Source organism: Corvus moneduloides, chromosome 3 (genome assembly GCF_009650955.1).
Source record: "Corvus moneduloides isolate bCorMon1 chromosome 3, bCorMon1.pri, whole genome shotgun sequence".
Lineage (NCBI taxonomy): Eukaryota > Metazoa > Chordata > Aves > Passeriformes > Corvidae > Corvus > Corvus moneduloides.
In genome coordinates this window covers 57,236,245-57,258,276 of record NC_045478.1, presented here as the reverse complement: position 1 = coordinate 57,258,276, position 22,032 = coordinate 57,236,245, and the positions used below count along the sequence as shown (strand labels likewise).

Here is a 22,032-nt window from a genome sequence, read left to right as displayed (position 1 = left end):
CAAGGATATGAATACATTAGGGGGCTCTTCTTTCAATGATATTAACAAAAAAAGCAAAGCTTGTAATTCAACATTAAGCATGTATTTATTTTTAATATATTTTTTAGATTGTATGTTTTGCAAACGCTCCTCATATAAAATCTCTTTCCCATGGACCTGTCACTACTGTGGAAATGGTCAAAGCACCAGCCCTCTCGATGACTCAATAATGGTGACAAGCTCCTGGAAGCTATGATTTTTGAAATACACTTCTTCTTAAATCACTTTACACACATAACATTCTAACTTATATTACATCATTCATCATGAACTGTTAACTTATGGAGAGAATATATATGATTGTCCAAATTTTTTCAGGCATTGTGTAAAGTAGGTACAGAAAGCACTTACACACGTGTTTGTATTCATGGTTATCTATGACTTTGTGTACATCAGTGTTTATCGCCCTTAGCTGAGAAACTTGGTGATGTTCTGCATCTCATTGGCTCTCACACACTCTCAGGAGGTCCAACACAACCTAGTATTTTCACTTTTAGACTGCAAATCACTAACAGGGCAAATTCTGGAAATGGATGCCACTGCCTCAGACTTCTCTGCTCACAGCACATACTGCAGACATGGTCCCCATGTTCCTACACACAGAGCAATAAGACAGTACCCCAGCTCTCTTGCACAATTTTATGCTGCTATAACACCTTTGCACTCAGTGGAGTTACTCTTGTGTTTATTATAAAGGACCAAACAGGAATAAATCCTTGTGACAGTGCAATAAAATGCTCGGCTCTTTCAGGACGGTTTGTGACCTGTTTTATTCCACTTCATAGAATGGCAAGGAAGGGTACATGAGGAATGTTTTTTAAGTTAAAAGCACTTGTTCTGCATTCTGAAATGTGCCAGCAATGGCTCAGAGAGAGCCACTGACTCCTACAGCAAGAAAAGCTCCTGTTCCTACCAAATCTTTCATCTCCACTGAATAATTTTTTGCAATCACTATGGGGAAGTACATGCTGGGGCTGATATTTGAATAACATGCCACCACTCAGCTGAGAATTGGTAGCTTGCTGCAGTGCCAGGTATTTTCCTCCAGAGCACTTTAGAAAAATCATCTAGTGCTTTAGGAGATTTTAAGGTCTGATTTGCAGGTCGGAGAATTTTGACCTGTAAGCAGCAGCACCTCCCAACCCTTACTGAGGTAATATAAGTGGGAAACAGGTTACAAATGCTGCCAGAGCTGGACCCTGAAACCGAAACATCGCTCCCTCCTTTCAATCTCACAAGTGAACAGGATTTTTCTGGGTAGCTTATAGCATTTTTTAGTGAATAGTTTTCATTTATTTGTATTTATTTTTGTAGATCTGACATTTAGTATAACCTTTTGCACCCATGCAATGCTCAGTGTTTTTCCATGTCTGCTTCACCTAGAGCTTTTTAAATAAGTTTTTCTTTCTATTTACTTTAACGCCTCCTTTCCAGATGCAGATGCACAGTGTCATTATTAGAGCTGTAAGTATGCTGTATCATTCTCTTGCTCACACATACAGAGGCACAGTCTTCCTCTCAGGAACAAAGTTATAGATAGATCAATACTGTCAGGAGCTGTAAAAAGTTCGTGACTTACGTTGACAGTTCCTTGCATGAAGAGCATCGCCAAAATACCCATCAGCACACCTCTCACAATATTGGCCTGTTGTACCTGGCTTACATATCAGACAAGCACCAGACAAGCTGTCACAGCTGCCAGGAACAGAGAAGTCAAGGTTGTCATTACACTGGCATGGCTGGCACGATCCCCCTGGTATTAGAGGTTGTCCAAAATAGCCTTCTGCACACCTAAGGTAAAAGACATCATCAGTTAGGGCCTTTAAACAATCCTCTCATGAGAAATATTTAATTCTGTTGCCTCCCTAATCACCAAAAATGATTTGATCTTCTCTCAAGTGTGTCTTATGCATCTTTTTTCTTTCTCTCTCCTTCTCTTTTTTAAAATTGTAGATACAGTACCAGCTGAAATCCTGCCAGTTCTGCTAGTAATTAGACTTCAGTAGGCAAAAAATCTTGTCACTGCACTGAAGGTGAGACAAAGCATAGCAAGAAATCTTAGTGACACTCTAGAGGAAGGGGGGTTGGACTACGTGACCTTGAAAGGTCCCTTCCCAAACCCAAACTACTCTATACCTCTATGTTAGATATACTTTGTGTTTCAGCACATTATGTATACATGTGCTGTACTCAATCACCAGCAAGCCTGATTATTTTTTTCCCTCTACCTTTAAAACTTCTTTAGTTTAGAAAAACACCTTTAGAATGTAATACAGACATAAATTTGTTTACCTAACAAGATCCGCCCCCCCCAATTTAAACTTCCCCTGATCTACTACATGGTCAAATTTGCTTAATTAATGGATTGCTAATCTCTGTGTAAATGTGGGTAACAAAAAGATTGCTCATTATCACAGGAACTATGTTGTTGTGTACTATACCTTTTATATTTTAAGAGAATTGTTTGAAAGTATCACATTCTTATCCACCTTGCCCACCTGCAATTTTCTGTGAGCACAGTGTAAAACAGGTTAGTGAATCTGACCTAACATGAGTCTGTATTAAAAGCAAATTTCTACTCATCTCACAGCCTATTTCCTATTTATATTCTGGTCTGCTTTCCCTTTCTGTTACATTTGCTCACACTTCATAGTAAGAGCAGCTTGTAGATAGCAAAGAAAAAGAAAAGAAAAATTGCACAGTTCTAGCTAATGAATTTATTCATGCACACCTCAGATGAACTCCAATTAGTATTAAGAAAACAGAAAGTACATAAAGCACATTGCACAAACTAATTTTTCCTACTATTTCAAAGTCATCTTGAATTCAGTTTTAATGTACACAGATACTCTCTCTATTTTCTAGTAGTACTGGATGGCATGGTTGCGGAAAGATTTTGTGTATCATCCTAATACAGAAATGCAGAGTTCCACTACGCCTTCACTCTTGTCCCTTTGTGTGCCTCAAGTTCATCCTTTTCCTTGCTTCCAGAATATCACATAGAGCTTTTAACTGGACCCTAAGCAAATCTGTCTAAACATGTACTAAATATTATTAAATATCTTCAGCAAAGATTACAAAGATTGTAAAAACTGGGTAACTGAGAGCAGGGAGGAAAAAATAATGGGAACTAATTGAACAGTTTTCTGTAATTTTGCACAAAATAGGATTTTTTTCAATCCTCTGAAAATATTCACGATGCAGACCATAGATGAATAATATATATAAATAGTCCAGTGGTTTGGTGCACGTAAGCACTCAAGACCATGAGTAAAATTTCCACAATCTAGCCCACTCCTGTAGCACAGTCATATCTCAAATTACCTCCTCATAGCAACAAGACATCAAAATCTTGTCATTAGAGTAATTCAGGTATTTTATTTTCAGAACCTGTCATAAACGTAGCAATTTATTTTATTTTCTGCAAAGGAAGAGATAAGTTTTTCCTTGATGGAGGATATCTCAGCAACCACAGAAGACTAATTTTCAGCTTAATTTTGCAAAAAAAAATTGGCTTTTTTTCAGTTATGAGATCTCAATTACAAAGGCCAGGACTGTATCTTAACATGTAACAATTAACAGCCATGTTTTATCAAAACTGGAGAGTATTTGGATAATTTATGCAGTTATCTTACTTTACCTAAACCAGATTATGTCTGAAGTTAACCCACGCTTTGCTAATTTACTACTGGTGTGATTGTCATAAATCTGTATCTCTTGGTCCTACTAATCTATTTAACTTCACTTAATGCGTGTTTGTTTTCCTCTTTCATTTAGGGGTTAGTTCTGTATTTAACAGCATTCACAGAAACTTACCAAGCAGTTCACAGAAAGAATACTCCAATGATTTGTGTGAAATGCACTGCTAGTAATCTTCTTCTATTAATAGCAGGAGACCTCAATAATTCTTTGTATCCTCATCAGTTTAGACTTTGATAATTAAAATTAGAAAAACCCACTACCATCACATAGCCATAGTCTACTTATGCACATAAATAATCTTGAATCCAACTGAAGATGATTCTGAAAGTGGGGGTAAAGCAGTTAAAGCTTAAAAGACAACGGTGTACATGTATCTATGTAAATTCTTCCTCTTTTTCTCCCACTTCTCCTGAAGTTGCAGGGAAGGATTAAAAAAATCAACTTTCCTTAATTCCATCTTTATTCCCTTAAGGACATTCCTACTTCAGCTTCTTTTCTCAGGTTCAAAGCACTATGTGTTTGGCAAGGTTTAGATTAAAAAACACCAATAAGTATGTGGCATGGAAAATTACTTTTATGCATTACAAAAAACACATGTATAAATAAATGACTGCTAACTACAGCATAACACCTCTGAGATTAAAAAATAAACAAAAATAGGAGTAAAAAGCAGTGATAAAAAAGATTGTGTCCGTATTTTCTACTCTCAAATGCAGGTGTCTGTGACTGACATTGGTTTTATATAGTATAAATGGAGCCAAATACAAGGCTACTACTTAAATATATGTGTATGAATGTCTACAGGGCCTGGTCAGTATGGAGTTAATATTCCTCACAGCAGTCTGCATGGTGCTTTGTATATACACATATATGCACAGAAACACAGGCCTATTTTATACATTTCTTTATATTTACTGGAAAAAAGAGCCCTTGAGACAGAGCTAGTTAAGCCTGCAAATCCAAACACTTTAAAGTCTGGAAATACTATTTTTGCAGAGTCTTTGAAATTTATGTGCCTTCAACCTGTGCACAGAATCAGACAAAAGCCCTGTGGAGAAATGGCTTGTGAGCACACAGTGAGGTATCTTAACTCAGGTGCACAGCACAGATGCTACTGTTGTGTGACCAACTATAAATCTTGCATTTTCTAATGTCAGAATGCCTACCTTTGCAAGCTGCAAAAAATCCTGCGTAACACATTTGTTGTATCAAATCTCCTGAAATGTTTGACCCTTTTCCCATCAGTACTGCAACACAGACTTGCTGCTCTGGCACTAGTGGAAGAATTTTATTTGCTACAGTGAACAGCAGTTTGAAGCCACAGTACTCATGAGAGTCTGTGGCTGGTGGCACTCTGTGCTAGACTTGAAGAGTGGGGGAGGTGGGGGGAAGAAAGGACATGGGTCAGCTCACCCTTCTCCTCACACATGAGGGACACTGACCCTCCTTGCAGGAGGAAAAGGTCACTGGAACCATGTACATAAATCATGGAGTGCTACAGGAAAAGCCAGACTCACATATTTTGTTTCTTTTCCCTTGCAAGACTGTATGAGGAAAATGTATGTCATCATCCTATAAATGTGCTGGGCTAAAATGACAACCTTTTGTCATTCTCATACATCCTTTCTATGAAGTTAAGAGAATGTCCATCCTTCCTCATATGCCTTCAGAAAAGTGAGCAGTGAGCAAAGGAAAAAACATCTAATTTGTTTGGGAAAAACATAAAATGGGAAAGCTGGGCTCTCTATACAATTATAGATCTGTGATAACTCCCAACACGGTTTATATATGCAATTATTTTGATGGTGTTATGAGCTGGACTCCTCAGAATATTAAGCAATTATGGCACCAACTTCCTGAGAGTTCCAGTGAGAGAAGTAGCAATTTTTTTTGACGTTTTACAAATCAGACATATATATGTATCTCCCTAGGGGACAGAGGATATATTTTAAGTCCAAATAAGTACAGTGCTGTGCACCCTTACTTCATGATACTTAGTATGTCATGATAATTTAGCATTGTTCAGCTAATGAATCATGTGGCTCAGATCACTTGTCACTGTGTAGTTGCTAAAATGAAAGAGAATTTCATGTAAACTCTCTCGGCAATTATACAACCACTACTAATAGCAAAAGGCAACATGCTTTCTCCTGATCATTATTATTGACAGCTGCAGACATTTCAGAACAACCTGTTACAATTAAAAGCAAATAGTTCTGTGAGCTTTGGAATTAATAGCCTAATTTCCAATGGATTTATATCTCATGGTTACAAGGCTAAGGGCTGATTATTTGCTGCAGGATGTTGCTATTCAGCAGGGAGTAATCCCTTAGGCTACAACAGTACTTTTTCCTTGCCCTGTGAAAGTTTTCTTACGGGCAGAACATTTAGTAACCTCTCTTGTTCTATCTGTTTAATCAGGTGTGAGTTCACACAGTATTCTCCCCCTTAGCTATGACATGTCCTGATTTATTAACCTCTATTCAGCCACTTCTTTTCATAAAACCTTCAGGAACAATTATCTTTGAGACCTCCTACCTTCTGCCAAATTCGGTTGAAATTGACCTATAAGTGCAGATGACTTAGCAGGCAGCCAGAGAGGCATGCACAAAAAGATCTCAGTAGCCTCATTTCCTTAGGAGATCAGGCTAAAATCCAATTCAGCCATTTATTCAGACTCTGTCCTACTGCATCTACAGCCTGTGCTCCACTCAGAAACAGCACTTGTTGCTAATGGAAGCTGTCAATGACCCTGCATTGACAAACTGCCACCAAAGTGCTCTTGATGTGATTTATTCCTGCCGTCATTAACTTCACAGCCCACTAGCTGAAAGAAGGTGATGACTTCCCAGACAGACAGGAAAAGACAGGCAGAAATAGCAGCAGCAGGAGCAGACTCAGTGATGATGGGTGGAAACAGGTGATAGCCTGCACTCTCACTTCAGGACAGATATAGCACAACAGAGGATTTAAAAGGAAGTAGTTGTAAATTGGAAAGATGGGAATATAGGGAGATTCACAGAGTGTTGTCAGGTTTCTACTTTTCTGGTTGTCTCTTACTCTTGGTTTATTCCTAATTCTCCTCATCCCAGCCTGAATATTTTACATCTTCATTCAGAAGCCTTACCTTTTTTTATGGTTTGCCTTGAAAAATCTGTCAAGCAGCTCATGGAAGTGCCAAACGGCAAAAGCCTACTAGGAAACAGAAGGGCCATGTTTTCATGACCCTTAACTGTCTAGCCAGGTGTTACACAGTTATCTGGCTGCTCCGGCCCCTATTAAAAAGGTGTCATTGGCAGGGTCACAGGGGACTGAGATCATGGAGACAAAGCCAATACTGATTCATCATGACCTCTGAACAACTAGCAGCGGTCCCCTGGCACACTAACTGCTCTTGAAATCTGTTCCAGCCATGTGAAATCCCAAGGGACTAAAGGCATGCAGACATAGTGGTGATATCCCTTGCCTATGTGGTCTTACCTCCTGTGGAAGGGGGTTCCTGGGAGCTTAGCACTAGCACTCACACTTGCTCTCTGTTTCATTAAAATTCTCCACTTGATCCTTTCAGCATAGTGCCTTTGTAAAGCTAGCAATAAGTGTAGGAAATATATATTGAACTTTTCTAGGTATTTGGTAAAGAAGAATTATCTTCTTTTGTCATTAAAGCCTAGCTTGTTCTACTCGCTAAATAAAGACTGCAACAGCAAATGAGAAGCAACAAAAATGTAAAATACTACTTTAAAAAATAATTAAAATCTATAAATAACTTATTAGAAGAGCTGTATTTTCACTGCATATTAAGTTCTCTAAGTGAAGCATCAGTATTTACTGCATATTTGAATCACTATGCTCTAAACATTCAAATGACAAAGGAGACAAAAGGTTTATAAAAATCTCAGAAGAGTGACAGAAAAGCTAGGTGAAACTTTTTTAACAAAGACTCTAACTTATCAGCAAATGTTTCTTGGAAACCTTACATTTTACCATAAAACAATAAAACAAGCAAAAGAAAAATACAAATTCATGGATCCAATATCAGAGGAAAATGCACAGGAATTTTTTCAGTGAGTTTCAGACCAGGAATGGGGATGAGAAGGGGAGGTAATAAAAAGGTAGAACAGTTCCATGTGATCAATACTTTTGTTTCGGGTCTCATATGACTAAAAGCATGGTACCTGCTTACCTTTCACAGCGTGGTCCCACGTAGCCAGCTGGGCACTCATCGCATATTAATCCACGATGTTGGTCAAAATGACATGTTGGGCTGAAGCTGTATTGTTGATATTGAGAAAGAAGAGGGACAAGGAAGGAACATAAAGAAAAGATAGTTAGGAGCATAGCTCTCTTCCCACTTCAGAGATTGTTAATTAGCAAAACAGTGCCCAGGAAAAGTGATTCTGGTCTACGACATGGGGCTTAAGTTCGACTCCAGCAAACTGAATTTGGAATGACTCTGCTATTTCTGCCACACTGAATATAGAGCAGTGGATGGCAGCATCCCAATAGCCTGTTATTACGGGACTTGAGCCTGCCAGCGAGTGGTCTGGATACCATTAAAAAGGCAGGAATGTACAGCTGTTTGTTTGTGCCCCTGAGGGCCTGGCAAAACAGTCTGTGCCATAATGTGGCCCCTATATAAATCTTTCTGAAGGACAACCGATTAAAAGCTCAGCTAACTTTGTGTATAGTCAGCTGTGAAAGGAGTGCAGTGAACAAGAAAGGGGAGGGGCAAAATGGGAAATATCTGGTACAGCTTTCCAGAGAGTGTATTTGAGTTTAATCAAGTGCCAATGACCTCAAGCAACAGGCCACACAGGCACGTTGAAGTTTAAGAATAGTTTGCAGACCAGAAAGCTTTACCTCTTTGCTATGCTCTAATTATTTTGGGCTGGTTCAGGGTTTTTTTATCTTTTTTTATAAATAAGGATACATTAGCCATTTGCAAGCTCCACCTCTCAATGCCTGTGTTTAACTCCGAACTGTGCTCCTTCACTGTTAGCATTTTGCTTTCCATAATCTCTCTCCCTTAACACACTTTTCTGAAGAAATGTCCTGACACAATAAAAGATACTACACAGAAGTAGAGGCAATCTGTTCTTTTGTAATTCTGTAATGATTACTAGAGACAGAGACATATGAGCATCTTTATAAAGCCTCATCCAAATAATGGTAATCAATTCTGGTCAACCAAATAGAAAAATAGAAAAAGGAAAAAAAAGAAGAAATTAAAAGAATGTGAGTAGGTGCACAGTGGGGTAAGTATTTAAAGGGGGAAAACAAAGCACCTATCTGAAAAGAGATACTAAATTATCCTTTGTAACCTAGGAAAAGAGAATTTCAGAAGCAATAGAATTGCTCCAACAAAGACATCAGAAGGAAGGTATATTCACGGTAAGAGTTCATGCTACAGTAATAACAAATAGACATAATCCAATCTTGGATATTGTCCTGGGTTGCAGTGTATTCTATTACCATCCCCATCAGCTGTTGAAACCAGGTGGGGCAGTGTTTCCTTGCCTCCTCCCCCCAGACTATCTTTCTGTTAATTGCCCATCATTGTCCTGCTGCCTGACTCAGAGATAACTCCCTCCGGACTATCTTCTGTTAATGAGCCTAATCAACACTTGGCCTCATGACTCGTTACCCCATTGTGAGATGCTCCACCCAGAGGGAGGAACCAAGCATCCCATCGTGGATATAAGCTGAGGCTGAACACCAGAGACACTGGCTTCCCACTGGATTTCCAGAGGACAGGAGCTACACAGCCACCACTGGACTTCCTGAGGAAGAGCAGACTGTTTTACTACAGGATCACTGCTTCAGAGGACTGCAGCCACCATTCTACCAGACTGCTACCACCACCCTGCCTAACAGGGTGTCAGGTTGTACCTTGACTCTGTCAGTTTGACAGTGTTTTCTTTTACCTTTTTTTCCCCTTTTCTTTAATTTCCATTAAATTGTTATTCTGACTTGGTGCCTCCCACTGGTTTGTTTTCAAACTAGTACAGATATATTAAAGCAGGATATAGTATGACAGTTTCTGGAAAGTAATAGGCCCAGGGAGGAAAAGAAAGCTTAATTAGCATCACTTAATGTGATTAGCTGCTGGTGACTAGACCTCACATCTCAGGAGTCATCCATCCTGTGATCTGTCCTCAGTTATTCTTTTTTCTGTGCTATCCCACAAATATAAGAGATCAGTAAGAAAAATGTGCGAAGGTCAGGTCTAATAAAAATAGACAGGTGTTGGGATTTTTCTCTTTCCTATAAGGATTGCGTTTGTGTCATTTTGCAATGTCATTTACTTAATAATAGATTCACAAATGGATGAAGAGTTGGAGAAACAATAATTGTTCATTCTATTCTTTAATAGCAATGAAAGCACCCATTATCATTGAATATAATCAGCAGCACCTGACTTAGTTCAAATAAGTTCCTGCTTGTCAGTCCCAACCTCACTCTTTCCAAGAGCTTCATGGGAAACTCTGTAGAGATGCTATCACAGCTCATTATAACATTGTACAAAACTGACTGTACCAAGGTTCCACCAAGAGCTCCCAATTTAACTGCATAAATTTAAAATATAATAATGATAATAATTATAAGGATAACGATGATAATAATAATGGTAATGATAATGTACTTATTATTACTAAGCAATAATGATGAATAGCAGAATTTCCATGTTTTAAGGGTTGTACTTAGACCTTCCTTCCTTGATTCTTTCTCTGACTTAACAGTTTGACCATATTTCAACACTAAACATTAATATATTGAGAAATTCCCATTGGATGCTGTAAAGGAAATAATGATAGCCAGCTGAGAAAAGAGGAGTTTATCTTCCTGATTACTGAGAATCTCATTACTCTCTAGTGCTAAATACTAATGAACTGTGAGGATTGATTTGTCAAAACAAGCTTCAAAAAACTGTAGTCCCCCTCTTGATTTATCACCACTCTTTACAGTTTTCATACATGGTAACAACACTAATACCAGTCAGGACACAGGGTAAGTATGAATACACAGGATGGGTATGTATGGGATAAGTCTATGCTGGGAGACAGGGATTCCTAAACGCTTCCTAGTATGTTATAGGAAACATCTCCTGAGAATATGTTTGTAATTTAATTCTCCAAGAAAATACTAAAATTCTGAGACCAAACCAAATTCTTAGTTCACCTGCTATGAGATTACTCCTGACCTTCCCAGGCTGAGTGAGAGATCTATCTCCCATTTCCAGTGATAAAGCATTCCTGTCAGAGCCTTCATTACCCATAATAAATTTATGGCAATGTCAAGAGAAGAGCAATAATTATTCCAAACATCTATATTTGTTAGAAATTATGGAAAAATACCCAAACAGTTCCTTTGAAACTGCTTGAGTTTTAAATGTTAGAATGTTAGAACAGTTTCTACAAGTGGTACGTTAACAAGAAGACATCGGACAAAGAAGTCAAGTGTTCATTGCATAGACCATTTATAACATGGGTATTGATCTCATCTGCATCACACAAGCACATATATGGAGATACATGCAAAAAGAAGAGACTACAACCCAGGATGTAGAAAACAAGCTTAGACAACTTAATTTTAGTTTCCTGATTTGGCCAAGTGCTCTTTGCTGACGTATGGCAAGCCATTTATGACTCGTGCTTCAGAAAGCACATGATTGGCTTCAGTGACTGCATATGGAAACTCCTGCCATTAGGAAACAAGAAAGGGAATTAGCAGCAGCTAAATCCACTGAAGTCAACTAAAGAACAACACAATCACCACATCATTTCTACAATGGTCAGAACAGCTCTCCACTTTATGTGGCATTGCAAAGAAAAAGAGCCAAGCGCTGTGAGAACAGTGAAGGGAGCCACTGTAAACATTATAAAGAAATGAGACACTGTTATAAAATACAAAACCTATTTTTTAATAGAAACATATCTCACAGGCTCATTACATGGACAATATTCTCTATGCAGCAGGAACTAAGTATTAAGCTTAGAAACCTAAATGTCCTGTCATGTAATGTAAGGAATTAAATACTTTAGGAATTAAAATCTATACACAGCTATTTATAATAATTTGTACATGCAATTAGTCACTCGCTCAGTTACTCAGAAAGAACATGACACACTACATCTGTACAGTGACATGAACTTGGTAGAAGTTTATTTTTCACATGAAGGAATCTGAATTGTTTGCAAATATTATCCCTAGCATAAAAAAAATCACTAGCAGCTAAGTAAGAAAGCAAAAGAAGTACTTTAACAGCATACAGGTAACATATAAAATCTTTAAAATCTCTTTTTTCCTCATAAACAAATTTAGTAATTGGTCTAGAACTGTCACGTCATGAGAGCTTGACTCTTACAACGCGTTCTGCAAAGCTAAACTTTGACTCACAGTTTCACAGTTCAAAGAACATTTATATTGTGTATTTGTTCTATACCTGTATTTTTCAAAAAAATTAAATATTAAAAAGGGGACTGCTAACTTCAGAAAAGGAAATTAAAGTGCCCAGAACTATGATGACTACATAATGGAGGTCTCCAGGCATTTTGCCAATCATAACCTAAATTCAATCTATTTGACTTGGATTGTTGCAGATCTATGCAAGACTGAAATGTGATAGTGTTTTCCCTTCTTTGTCAGCACAGTGTTCCCAAAGAAAAGAAAGATAATTATGGATGCAAGGAAATACCAAGTAATGAGAATGTCAGAAGAACCATGCCTGAACAGCAGATATAATAAACCCATATATATATATCTAATAAAACCAACTGAAGAGCTGTGTTAACAGGAAGGTAGGTTCCCATTCTACAGTCCCCTGGAACTTCTGCTCATAAGTGTTTAGACTATTCCTGCTCTGATCAGTGCAATTTTAATAGGATGCAATACCATAGACGAGATTCAGAACAGTTTTATCCAGGTACATCATGTAAAATGCTTTTGGTACTATTATTTTCCAGGTACTGCCTGTGGCAAAACCAACGAAAAAATGTTCATGCCACTTGGTCTATTAAGTTAAGTGATGGAGTAGCATAGACAAGCTTTTGTAATGAAGGAAACTTCGGTTCTTAGATCAGAATTTTGAATAACTTTTCACTTGTATTTTTATTTAATAAAATAAATTAACAGTATTTTTTCTGAGATATGCTGACAAAATATTTTCACTGCAAGATCTAAGGATGAATTTAAATTCCAAACAAATCACAGAATGTAGACTGAAAGAAAAGGAAAAGTAAAATCAGAAAAAGCCCGCAGAAAAAGCAGAAAAAGTCAAATTGGAAATTCAGCTTTAAATTCAGTTTTAAAACTAGAAACTACTACTCTTAAGGAGGACAGAAAAGCAAATGCTAGTTATTAATTTGAAAAGCATTCATCCATATTCTGTGTTGTTTTTTCTAGCTTAGTCTCATCCAGCTTTTGTCTTCATTTGCCTGTCAGTGGAATTAAGCACTCTGCCCAATTGTAAAAATAAAAGTTTATATTGCAGAATATATCATTTGATTGGAAGAAAAAAAATCTCCAGCATACTTGTAAAAATATAAATTAAGAAATTATGCAATTTACTAAGCAAAAAAGTGGAATATGCAATAAATATACAACTTACTTGTTAGAAGGTATATTTAGGGGGCAAGCACACAACTGACAGTCTTCAGCTGTCCCTTTAGTTGCATCACCATAGAAGCCAGGCAGGCATCTGTCACAGTATGAACCACCCGTGTTGTGTCTGCAGTCCTAAACAGAAGATGTAAAGTACAAATTGACAATTAGACAATTTGCATATGGAAAAAGGTTTGCAACATTTATTCTTATTTTCTGCTGTTTGTTGAGAAACAGTTCTACAGGTTAGCAGTCACAATCACTGCTTCATATGCTCTTGTGTGTAACTTTTTTTTAATGTAAAACAAAAAGAATATTTAACAGAAAGCCTTTAAATTTACCCCACACAACAGTTGTATTATTGTTTTAGCTTGCTTAAAGAAAACCAACTTTCAAAGCATTTGCAGTTTAGCACTGCAGTCTTGCAACAGTCGTATTTTGTGACAAACTGTTTTTAGATGTTGATTCCACAACTACAGCCCAGACTATATAATTTATAAAAATGAATTATTACATTTGACATGTAAGTGCATTAGTTCATTTTACAAGGTATGTGGCTAGCAGTATTTGTAAACAGTATCAAAGCCTGAATTAATTAATGCTTATTTGCTAGAATAGAATCTTGCCTCTATTTCGAGAGCAGAAGCAAGGACAAGTATACTGTGTATAGGGTGCTTTCCAACAGTTTGTGTTCATTCGTGTGACTGCCTAATAGGAGAAAAATTAAACTGAGCATATGAAACATGGAGTATAAAAATGGCAGTACTAGATTTGAATTTTTGTATATAGCTTTTGGCTGATCTCAAATTAAACAATCTTTTAGCAGAATGGAAATCGGTCGTGTGAGAAAAGGCTTCCCATGATGACTTGTAAGAACCAAGTTTTAAAGAGTAATTACCCTTCCTATTCTTCTTCCCTCTCACCATATAGGACTTAGAAATTCTAAATAATTTCACAGAATCCATAATAGATTCAGAAAATTACTTTTCTGCCTTTATCTGTTTCCTTTCTTCCCCCCACATTATTAGCATACCACACTATTCCTTTCACTTCTATTTACCACAAGATACCCAAGTGTAGCCCTTTCACAATGAAAAAAACAGAGAAAGTAGCAGGAATGATTTTGGACTTTGAATGCCATATTGATGTGCTTGGGATGGACTGAAAAAAGGATTGGAAAAGAATATATCAACTTCAAAAGGCCAAAATGAAAGCCATGAGAGAGATTTTTGTTACTGGGGTATGTTCTGCTCTGTTTTAGATAATGGGCTAGATCAAATCTAGAATGTTTCATCCAAGCTGCAGCTTAAGAACTCTGGAGGTTTGTTTTTGTTTATTTTGTTGGTTTGGGTTTTTTTAATTGTGGGAACTTTCAAACTTATGATTTAATTGAAAATTTTTTTTAAGAACACTTTAGCATTGTGTTATCGTTTTAGTAAGCCACGCATATGGTACTGATTGCTATTTAACAGCCTTACTGTCTGGAAGACGTAATTTATCCTCAATAAGGAAACAGTGATTCCTTCTTCACAGCTTTCCAGGATTGCAATAATTTGTACAACGCTTTTTTGCACTGTGCTCTGCAACTGGGCAGCTGAAAAAGCACAATACCCTTTATAGTCATGAGGGCATTAGAGTCCAAAGCATTTGCCTCCAGAAATGCTGTTTGTTGTTTTAGAGGGCGCATTCTTACTACTAGTGCATACTATCAGTACATATTTGAAATTAAAGCCTTAATCACAATACTATACTTTAACATAATTTGTAGATTGTGATCTAATGCCAACTTGTTGAAACACTTAATCAATTAAAATTATGGCTCTAGAACAGTCAGCTGGGTTAAAATTGACTTCCATAAGTTAATTAATCCATTTGATTGATATTTCAAGTGCTGACATTCAAAAATAATCTACCAACCACACACAAAAAAGCAGCTGGGAACAATATGCTTTTAAAAGAAGATGTGAAAAAAAAAATTTAAATGTTTCAAAAGAAAAATCCTTTGCAATTCAACTTTTTTAAGACATTATGTCAAATTATTTGTACTTTTTCTGAAAAATAATGGATTCTTCTTTTGTGATAAGTTTAGCTTTAAATATCCTCAGACATATCTTAATGTTTTTGAAGAATATGAACAGTTTCTATGTCAAGGGTGTTATTAAAGTGAGAGAAGCTAATACACTACTTTAAAGCTTCACATCTCTTGCTGAGTGGTATTTGCAGGTTCTGCTTTTTTTTAAAGTAAAACACCTGAAACCTTCCATTTTGTAGGAAAACATTTCTTGTTACAAAGACCTGACCACCTTCACTTTGATGAAGTATTTTCTGGCACTTTAACGTCAGTCATTTCCATGTACTATGTCTAATCCTACTCAATCCAGACCTCTGTGTTTACTTCCTCACAATCACAGAATGATGGAATATCCATAGCTGGTAGGATCATCAAGTCCAACTCCTGTTCCTGTGCAGGACTCCCCAAGAGTCACACCACGTGCCTGAGAGCATTGTCCAAACACCTCTTGAGGTCTGTCAGGCTTGGTGCTGTGATCACTTCCCTGGGAAGCCTGTTCCAGTGCCCAACCACCCTGTGGGTGAAGAACATTTTTCTAATATCCAAGATAATCCTCCCCTGACACAACTCCAGGCCATTCCTTTGAGTCCTGTCATTGGTCACCACAGAGCAGAGATCAGTGGCTGCCTCTGCTCTTCCCCACATGAGGAAGTTGTAACTGCAATGAGGTCTCCCTCAGTCTCCTCCAGGCTGAACAGACCAACTGACTTCAGCCACTCATCATATGGCTTCAGCTCAAGGCCCTTCACCATCTTTGTAGTCATGCTTTGGACACTCTCTAATAGCTAAATGTCTCTTTTATGTTGTGGCACCCAAAACTGCACACAATATTCAAGGTGAGGCCGCCCCAGTGCAGAGCAGTGCAGGACAATCCCCTCCCTTGCCTGGCTGGCGATGCTTTGTCTGATGCACCCCAGGACATACTGGGCCCTCCTGGCTGCCAGGGCACTGCTGACTCAAGTTCAATGGGACCCCCAGGTCCCTTTCCATGGCACTGTTTTCCAGCCTCTCAATCCCCAGTCTGTACATACTTCCAAGGCTGCCCCATCCCAGGTGCAGAAATCCAGCACTTTTCTTTGTCAAGCTTCTTTTGGTTGGTGATTGATCAGCCCTCTAATTTGTCAAGGTCCCTCTGCAGGGCCTCTCTGCCCTCAAAGGAGTCAACAGCTTCACTCAATTCAGTAACACTGGCAAACTTACTTAGTATCCCTTTGAGTTCTGCTTATCAAGATGTTGAAGAGCACAAGACCAAGGATGGAGCCCTGTGGAACCCCACTAGTGACAGGTCCCCAGTCTGAAGTTCCCCCATTCACTACAACCCTCTGTGCCTCACCCATGAGCCAGTTGCTCACCCATCTCATGATGTGTTTATCCAGCTGAGTGCTGGACATTTTGTCCAGAAGTATCCTGTGAGAAACAGTATGAAAAGATTTACTGAAATCCAGGAAGATTACATTAACTGGCTGCCCTTGATCACCTATGTGGATTACCTTTCCACAAAAGGAAATTAAATTTGGTAAACTGGATTTTCCCCTCATGAAGCCATTCTGGCTGTGACTGATCATCCTTCAGGTATTTTTCAATACCTCCCAGAAAAATCTTCTCCATAATTTTGCCATACACTGAAGTGAGATTGACAGGCCTACAGTTTCCATGCCATCCTTCTCAACCTTTTTGAAAATTCAGATGTTAGCCAGCTTCCTCTCAACTAGGGCCTTTCCATGTTCCCAAGGCTGTTCAAAAATCATTGAGAGAGGGCTCAGGATGACATCAGCCAGCTCTTTGAGTATTCTTGGAAGAATCCCATCAGGTCCCATAGACTTACATGGATCCAGTAGACCCCACACTAATTCAGGGTACACTGGGAGTTTATCACGCTCACAGCCATGGTCCTTCAGCTCAAGGCATGGGGACCCTTTTAGCCCATCACCAGTGTCGGAGACAAAGGCAAAGAAAGAATTAAACATCTCTGCCTTGCCTATGTTCCTGTTTGTGAGGGGACCATCCTCATCCTGTAGTGGGCTGATGTTATTTCTGCACTGCTTTTTGCTATTAACCTATTTAAAAAACCTATTATTACTGGCCCCCATACTTCCATCCAGCTTCAACTCCAGTTGAGCTTTGACCACACAAATTTTCCCCCTAGAGTGGCAAGCAGCATTTCTGTATTCCTCCCATATCACCTGACCTTGCTTCCACAGCATGCACCTTTTTTGCCTTATCTCCAAAATAAGATCCCTGCTCAGACAAGCTGGCCTTCTGTCTGTTTGACTTCTGACATTTTGGAATTGCCTGCTCTTATGCCCTTCGGAGGCAGTGCATAAAAAGTGACTAGTACTGATGGTTCCCAGCATGTTCAAAAGCAATGAATCAATATTTGAATTTAAAAACAAACAAAAAAAGAGAACCCCACACATATAGGACCAAAATCTGAGCATACCTTCCACTGTGTATGTTAGAATTTATCTGAGAAATAATGATCTCATGTATCCTACACTTTTCTCCCTGAGCCAGTTTGGACCTTACAGGACAAAGAACAAGAATTATGTAGCATGTGTACATGACCTGATCTGCTGTTCTCTTCAGTGATACATCAAACTTCATGCTACTCTGCCACATTTACAGATCAGTACTTTAAGTACTGAAGTAGACAAGTCCTTCTAAAAATATTATCAACACTCATGAAAAATGTGTGCTTTCTTGATATCAATTGGCTGAATCTCAGTTTGACACTTGCCAAATGCACAGCAATGGTTTTGAACATCATCCGGTTTGAGCAATGTCTCATTACTCTGAGATTATTTCCTTAAACATGCGTAAGCCTCTGATGTCTTAATTTCACGTTACAGGAAAACTGTACTGGTTTTTTTAATGTCATGAGACTGGGTATAAAATAGATCATTATCAACTTCTCTAACCTGCTCAGTATGTTATATCTGCTTTCTTTTTATTCCCATGGAAATATAGGTTGTTCCAACACATTGATCTAGTGGTTTGGTAAAATACATGCTTTCTTTCACAGATCCATAGACTTGTGGCCAGGAACAATTTTATGTCCAAATACTTATGTTTTCAAATTCCACCTATTGTATCTCACACTATTTTGAATGCATTAATTTTCTGGACATCTTTTACTTCTAAACACTAACGCTGTCTGGTTCATTAATTGTTGTCTTCCCTGATGGGGGAGACGTTCAGATTTTTGCCAGGACAAAAAAGGAGGCAAATGGGACTTCATGCTTCTCAGTCTCCAGAGAGGTGTTTATTAATTCTTATCTAAGGGGTACAAGCCACTGGCATGGCTTAGACACAGCACAGAGCAGAGAATGCAGCAAGAAGACAACTTATCAAGATCTCACAGCCTGTTTACAGGTAAATTACCCAATGAAAGCTTAAAACACAAGATATTTTCACTTTTTTACCAATGTCCAACAAGTTCCTAAATCCTGTAGACAGGAACTGAGGAATTCTGTATCCAATCATCCCAAACCACTATTGCTGCAAAATATGGAGTTAGTGAAGAAGGAGAAAGAAGCTTTTAACTACAACTTATCCTCCATTTTGAGGTTTTCTACTTTTATCTATTTACTATGCAAATAGACCTAAAACCTCTAAATTTTCACCCTGTGATAATCTCACATAGTACTCTATCACCTAATTCACACCATTGTAGATTCAAATTCTTCCCAGAGGCTAGGCAAATTTTCCCATGGACAAAGGTCAAAACCAGTACTGTCTGGGGGGGTAAAACCTTTCAAAACAGGCAGAGAAATATTCTCTGCATTCTAGGTTCCCACATATACCTTTAAACTTCAGTTAGACAAGCTCTGTGTAATTAAAACAGTAGAATTTATTTTTGTCCAAAAGTTTGTGTATGACTCAGACCTTGCTCCCCACAAACTTCCTTGCTGATGTCCTGGTGTGCATTTTCCACTATTTCCTACTGAGCCAGCTCTCCTTTTTTGGAAGAAACCAAATGAACTTCTGTATGCCCAATATCAGGGAACCCTAAATTCACACTGAAAGCCACTCCTGCGTATGCAGCTGAGTGTATATGAATATGGAAAGAAACATTTAGAATAGAATGCTAGTGGTGAATCTAAAACCTTACACAGGGATTATGACAGAGTCCAAGATAGCACTTGTGGCATGCTGCTGCCTTCCTCAGGATACCTGTCACAGAGACAACCAGGGAAGCTGTTAAAGCCAGCTAAAGAGAGTAAGCCTCGGTGCCTATTTTAGTATATTCCTGAGCTGTCTAGACCAGACAATGGTATTCTGTCTTTGGATGCGTGAATAAGCTCTGTTAGCATTTTCAAACTACCGTAATGTCAAGATGACACAGACAATTCCCTTTCTTGGTGTTACAATACAAATGTAATCAGGATGTTGCAGAGGCTTTACGTATCTTCACTTGAGTGAGAGCCTGTACTGCAATTAGCTAGGACATATCATTTGGTTATGGTGTATTTGAAGATGAGTAAAGACATTTTGTCGTTCTTGTGATGAGCACTGTCTAAAGCACATGTCCACCACCACTGATACCAGCCTCATCCTACATGGGGTATGCTGTTTATACACAGAGGAATACAGTACGGAAAGAACGCCACTGGGGACTGCCCACTTAGGCAATTTGATCATATCTTTGGGGAGAAAGATCTACTTTCTCTGGGCTTACTAATAGGAACATAGTATCCTGCAATGAATGAAACACCTTGAAATGTGCTTGCTTTTTACAAGGTTTAGGTTTAACCAATCTTCTAAAGCTACTGTGAATGTGTGTGTGTAGTAGTACAAAAGAATATTTCTGAATGTTCGAAATTGCCCTATGTACCAAAGCAGTTATGTATATCACAGTGGTAATGAGAACGAGGTATCATGCAGCTCTCTATGGCTGCTGTGGGGATCAAAGGGCTTTGCAGGTTACTGCAAGATATACGTTGAAATGAGCTTTTTCAACAGGCCTGTGTCGAAGCAGATGATTTGAGCTTTTATCATGAGTCAAAAACACATTTCAGTTTCTTTTCAACTACATTTCAAAGCTAAGAAAGAGAAAAAAGAAGTATCATATCAGTAAATTAGGTGCCTAAATTGTCTGTTGTATTACTGAAAAAACACCATGAATAATAATAAGGAGGCCAAAAGGCTGTGTAAACCTCAATAGAAAGAATGCCTTTGATGTGAAACATTTCTCTTTTTCAGCATTCAGACTTTTCTCTCTTTCACTTCAAAAGGCTTATGATCCAAATTGAATAGCAGCATTTAATAGCCTGCATGGATACTAACCGATCTGACTTACAGTGCTTTCAAAGTTGTAAGAAAATCTAGAACTGATTTTAAGCTCCCTGTGCGCCTCTTCTCTATAGCCTGATCTAGTATAAACTACAGAACACATAAAATAGAGACTGCTTGATAACATGTATAGATGAAAGTGCATCTTCAGCTGGTTATTTTCCGCTTCCTTGTCAGTGCTGCGTTATCTTACACCAGCACCCTTGAAACATCAGAAGGGGGAGCTCCACTGTCTGAGTCAACAGTTCACATCAGCCAAACAGCACAAAAAGCAATATGCAGCTACGTGGCCTTCTCTTTCATCCAGGCTGGTGCCACAGACAAAAATAAAGAGGGAAGCTGTGCAGGGGCTAAAACTTGAAGACACAGAAGCCAACAACATTAGAACTTATATCTGGCTATGTACCCCTAAGCAAAACAGTCAACAGTTATGGCATACCTTAAACAAGATTCTTCCTTCCCTTTCTCTCCTGTTAATTGATTTTATCCCACATTGATATTATAAACATTGTAGCTGGAGAATATGGTTATTAATGCAAAAAATTTTTGTCAGGAAACACAAATCCATATTACCCTAGTGATAAACATTTTTCCTGAGTATTAAGTGAAGGATTCAAAACATGACTGTCATGTCAAACATGTTTTTCATTCTAGGTGCTTCTTTGAGGCTTAGAGTATAATTAAATTGAGAATAATTTTAAGCTCCTATTCATGAAAAAGCAATTTGAAAAATTCACTGATCCACACATTAAGGACATCTTGTTTTGCACTGCAATGCAATTAAACATCTTCTATGAGCAAAACAGGAAGAACAGTAATAATTCTAAGTGCCAAATTATATTGGAAAAAGCGTGAATTTTCATTTTGGCATTTTCCCAGCAGGTTTTTCTTAAGGAAATAAAAGGGAACACTTAGAAACACGCACATTACAGAGTCTGCTTGAAATTCTGCAGGGAAATGAGAGCATATCCCACTAAACTGGGACTGGCTTAAATTGTGTTTCTGCAAGACTAATGAAATTAGACATGTTGTTTCAAGCTTCATGCCATGTCAGACAATATAAACTAAAAATGCCCTTGAGTCAATCAGAACAGTACATTCAGCATAATTCACCCATTCCAAAAGGCTACTGAACAGGCTGGAAACAGTGGTGTGCTGGTAGGCTTACTATGGATAATATCACAGATTTAATTGCTGAATTAGTAGGTAACTACATAAAATCTCCATAGTCTACAAGGAAAAAAAAAATCTGATTTAGCTGAGATCATATGCTTTTATTACTTTTCTGAAGTACAGTTCATTAAGTGTTCCTTCAAGGTTTACTATGA

The 22,032-nt window shown here is 38.1% G+C and overlaps 1 protein-coding gene across 3 annotated transcripts in view; it reads right to left on the bottom strand.

The window, feature by feature from the left end:
- Positions 1-22,032, bottom strand: part of LAMA2 (laminin subunit alpha 2) — a 346,447-nt gene that overhangs the window by 130,214 nt on the left and 194,201 nt on the right. For all 3 annotated transcript variants that reach the window (XM_032101660.1, XM_032101662.1, XM_032101661.1), the window contains exons 17-19: positions 13,349-13,476; positions 7,925-8,011; positions 1,619-1,830 (exon numbers count right to left, since the gene is read on the bottom strand). In XM_032101660.1, coding sequence (XP_031957551.1) covers positions 1,619-1,830; positions 7,925-8,011; positions 13,349-13,476 — 427 coding nt within the window. The remainder of the gene's footprint in view (positions 1-1,618; positions 1,831-7,924; positions 8,012-13,348; positions 13,477-22,032) is intronic.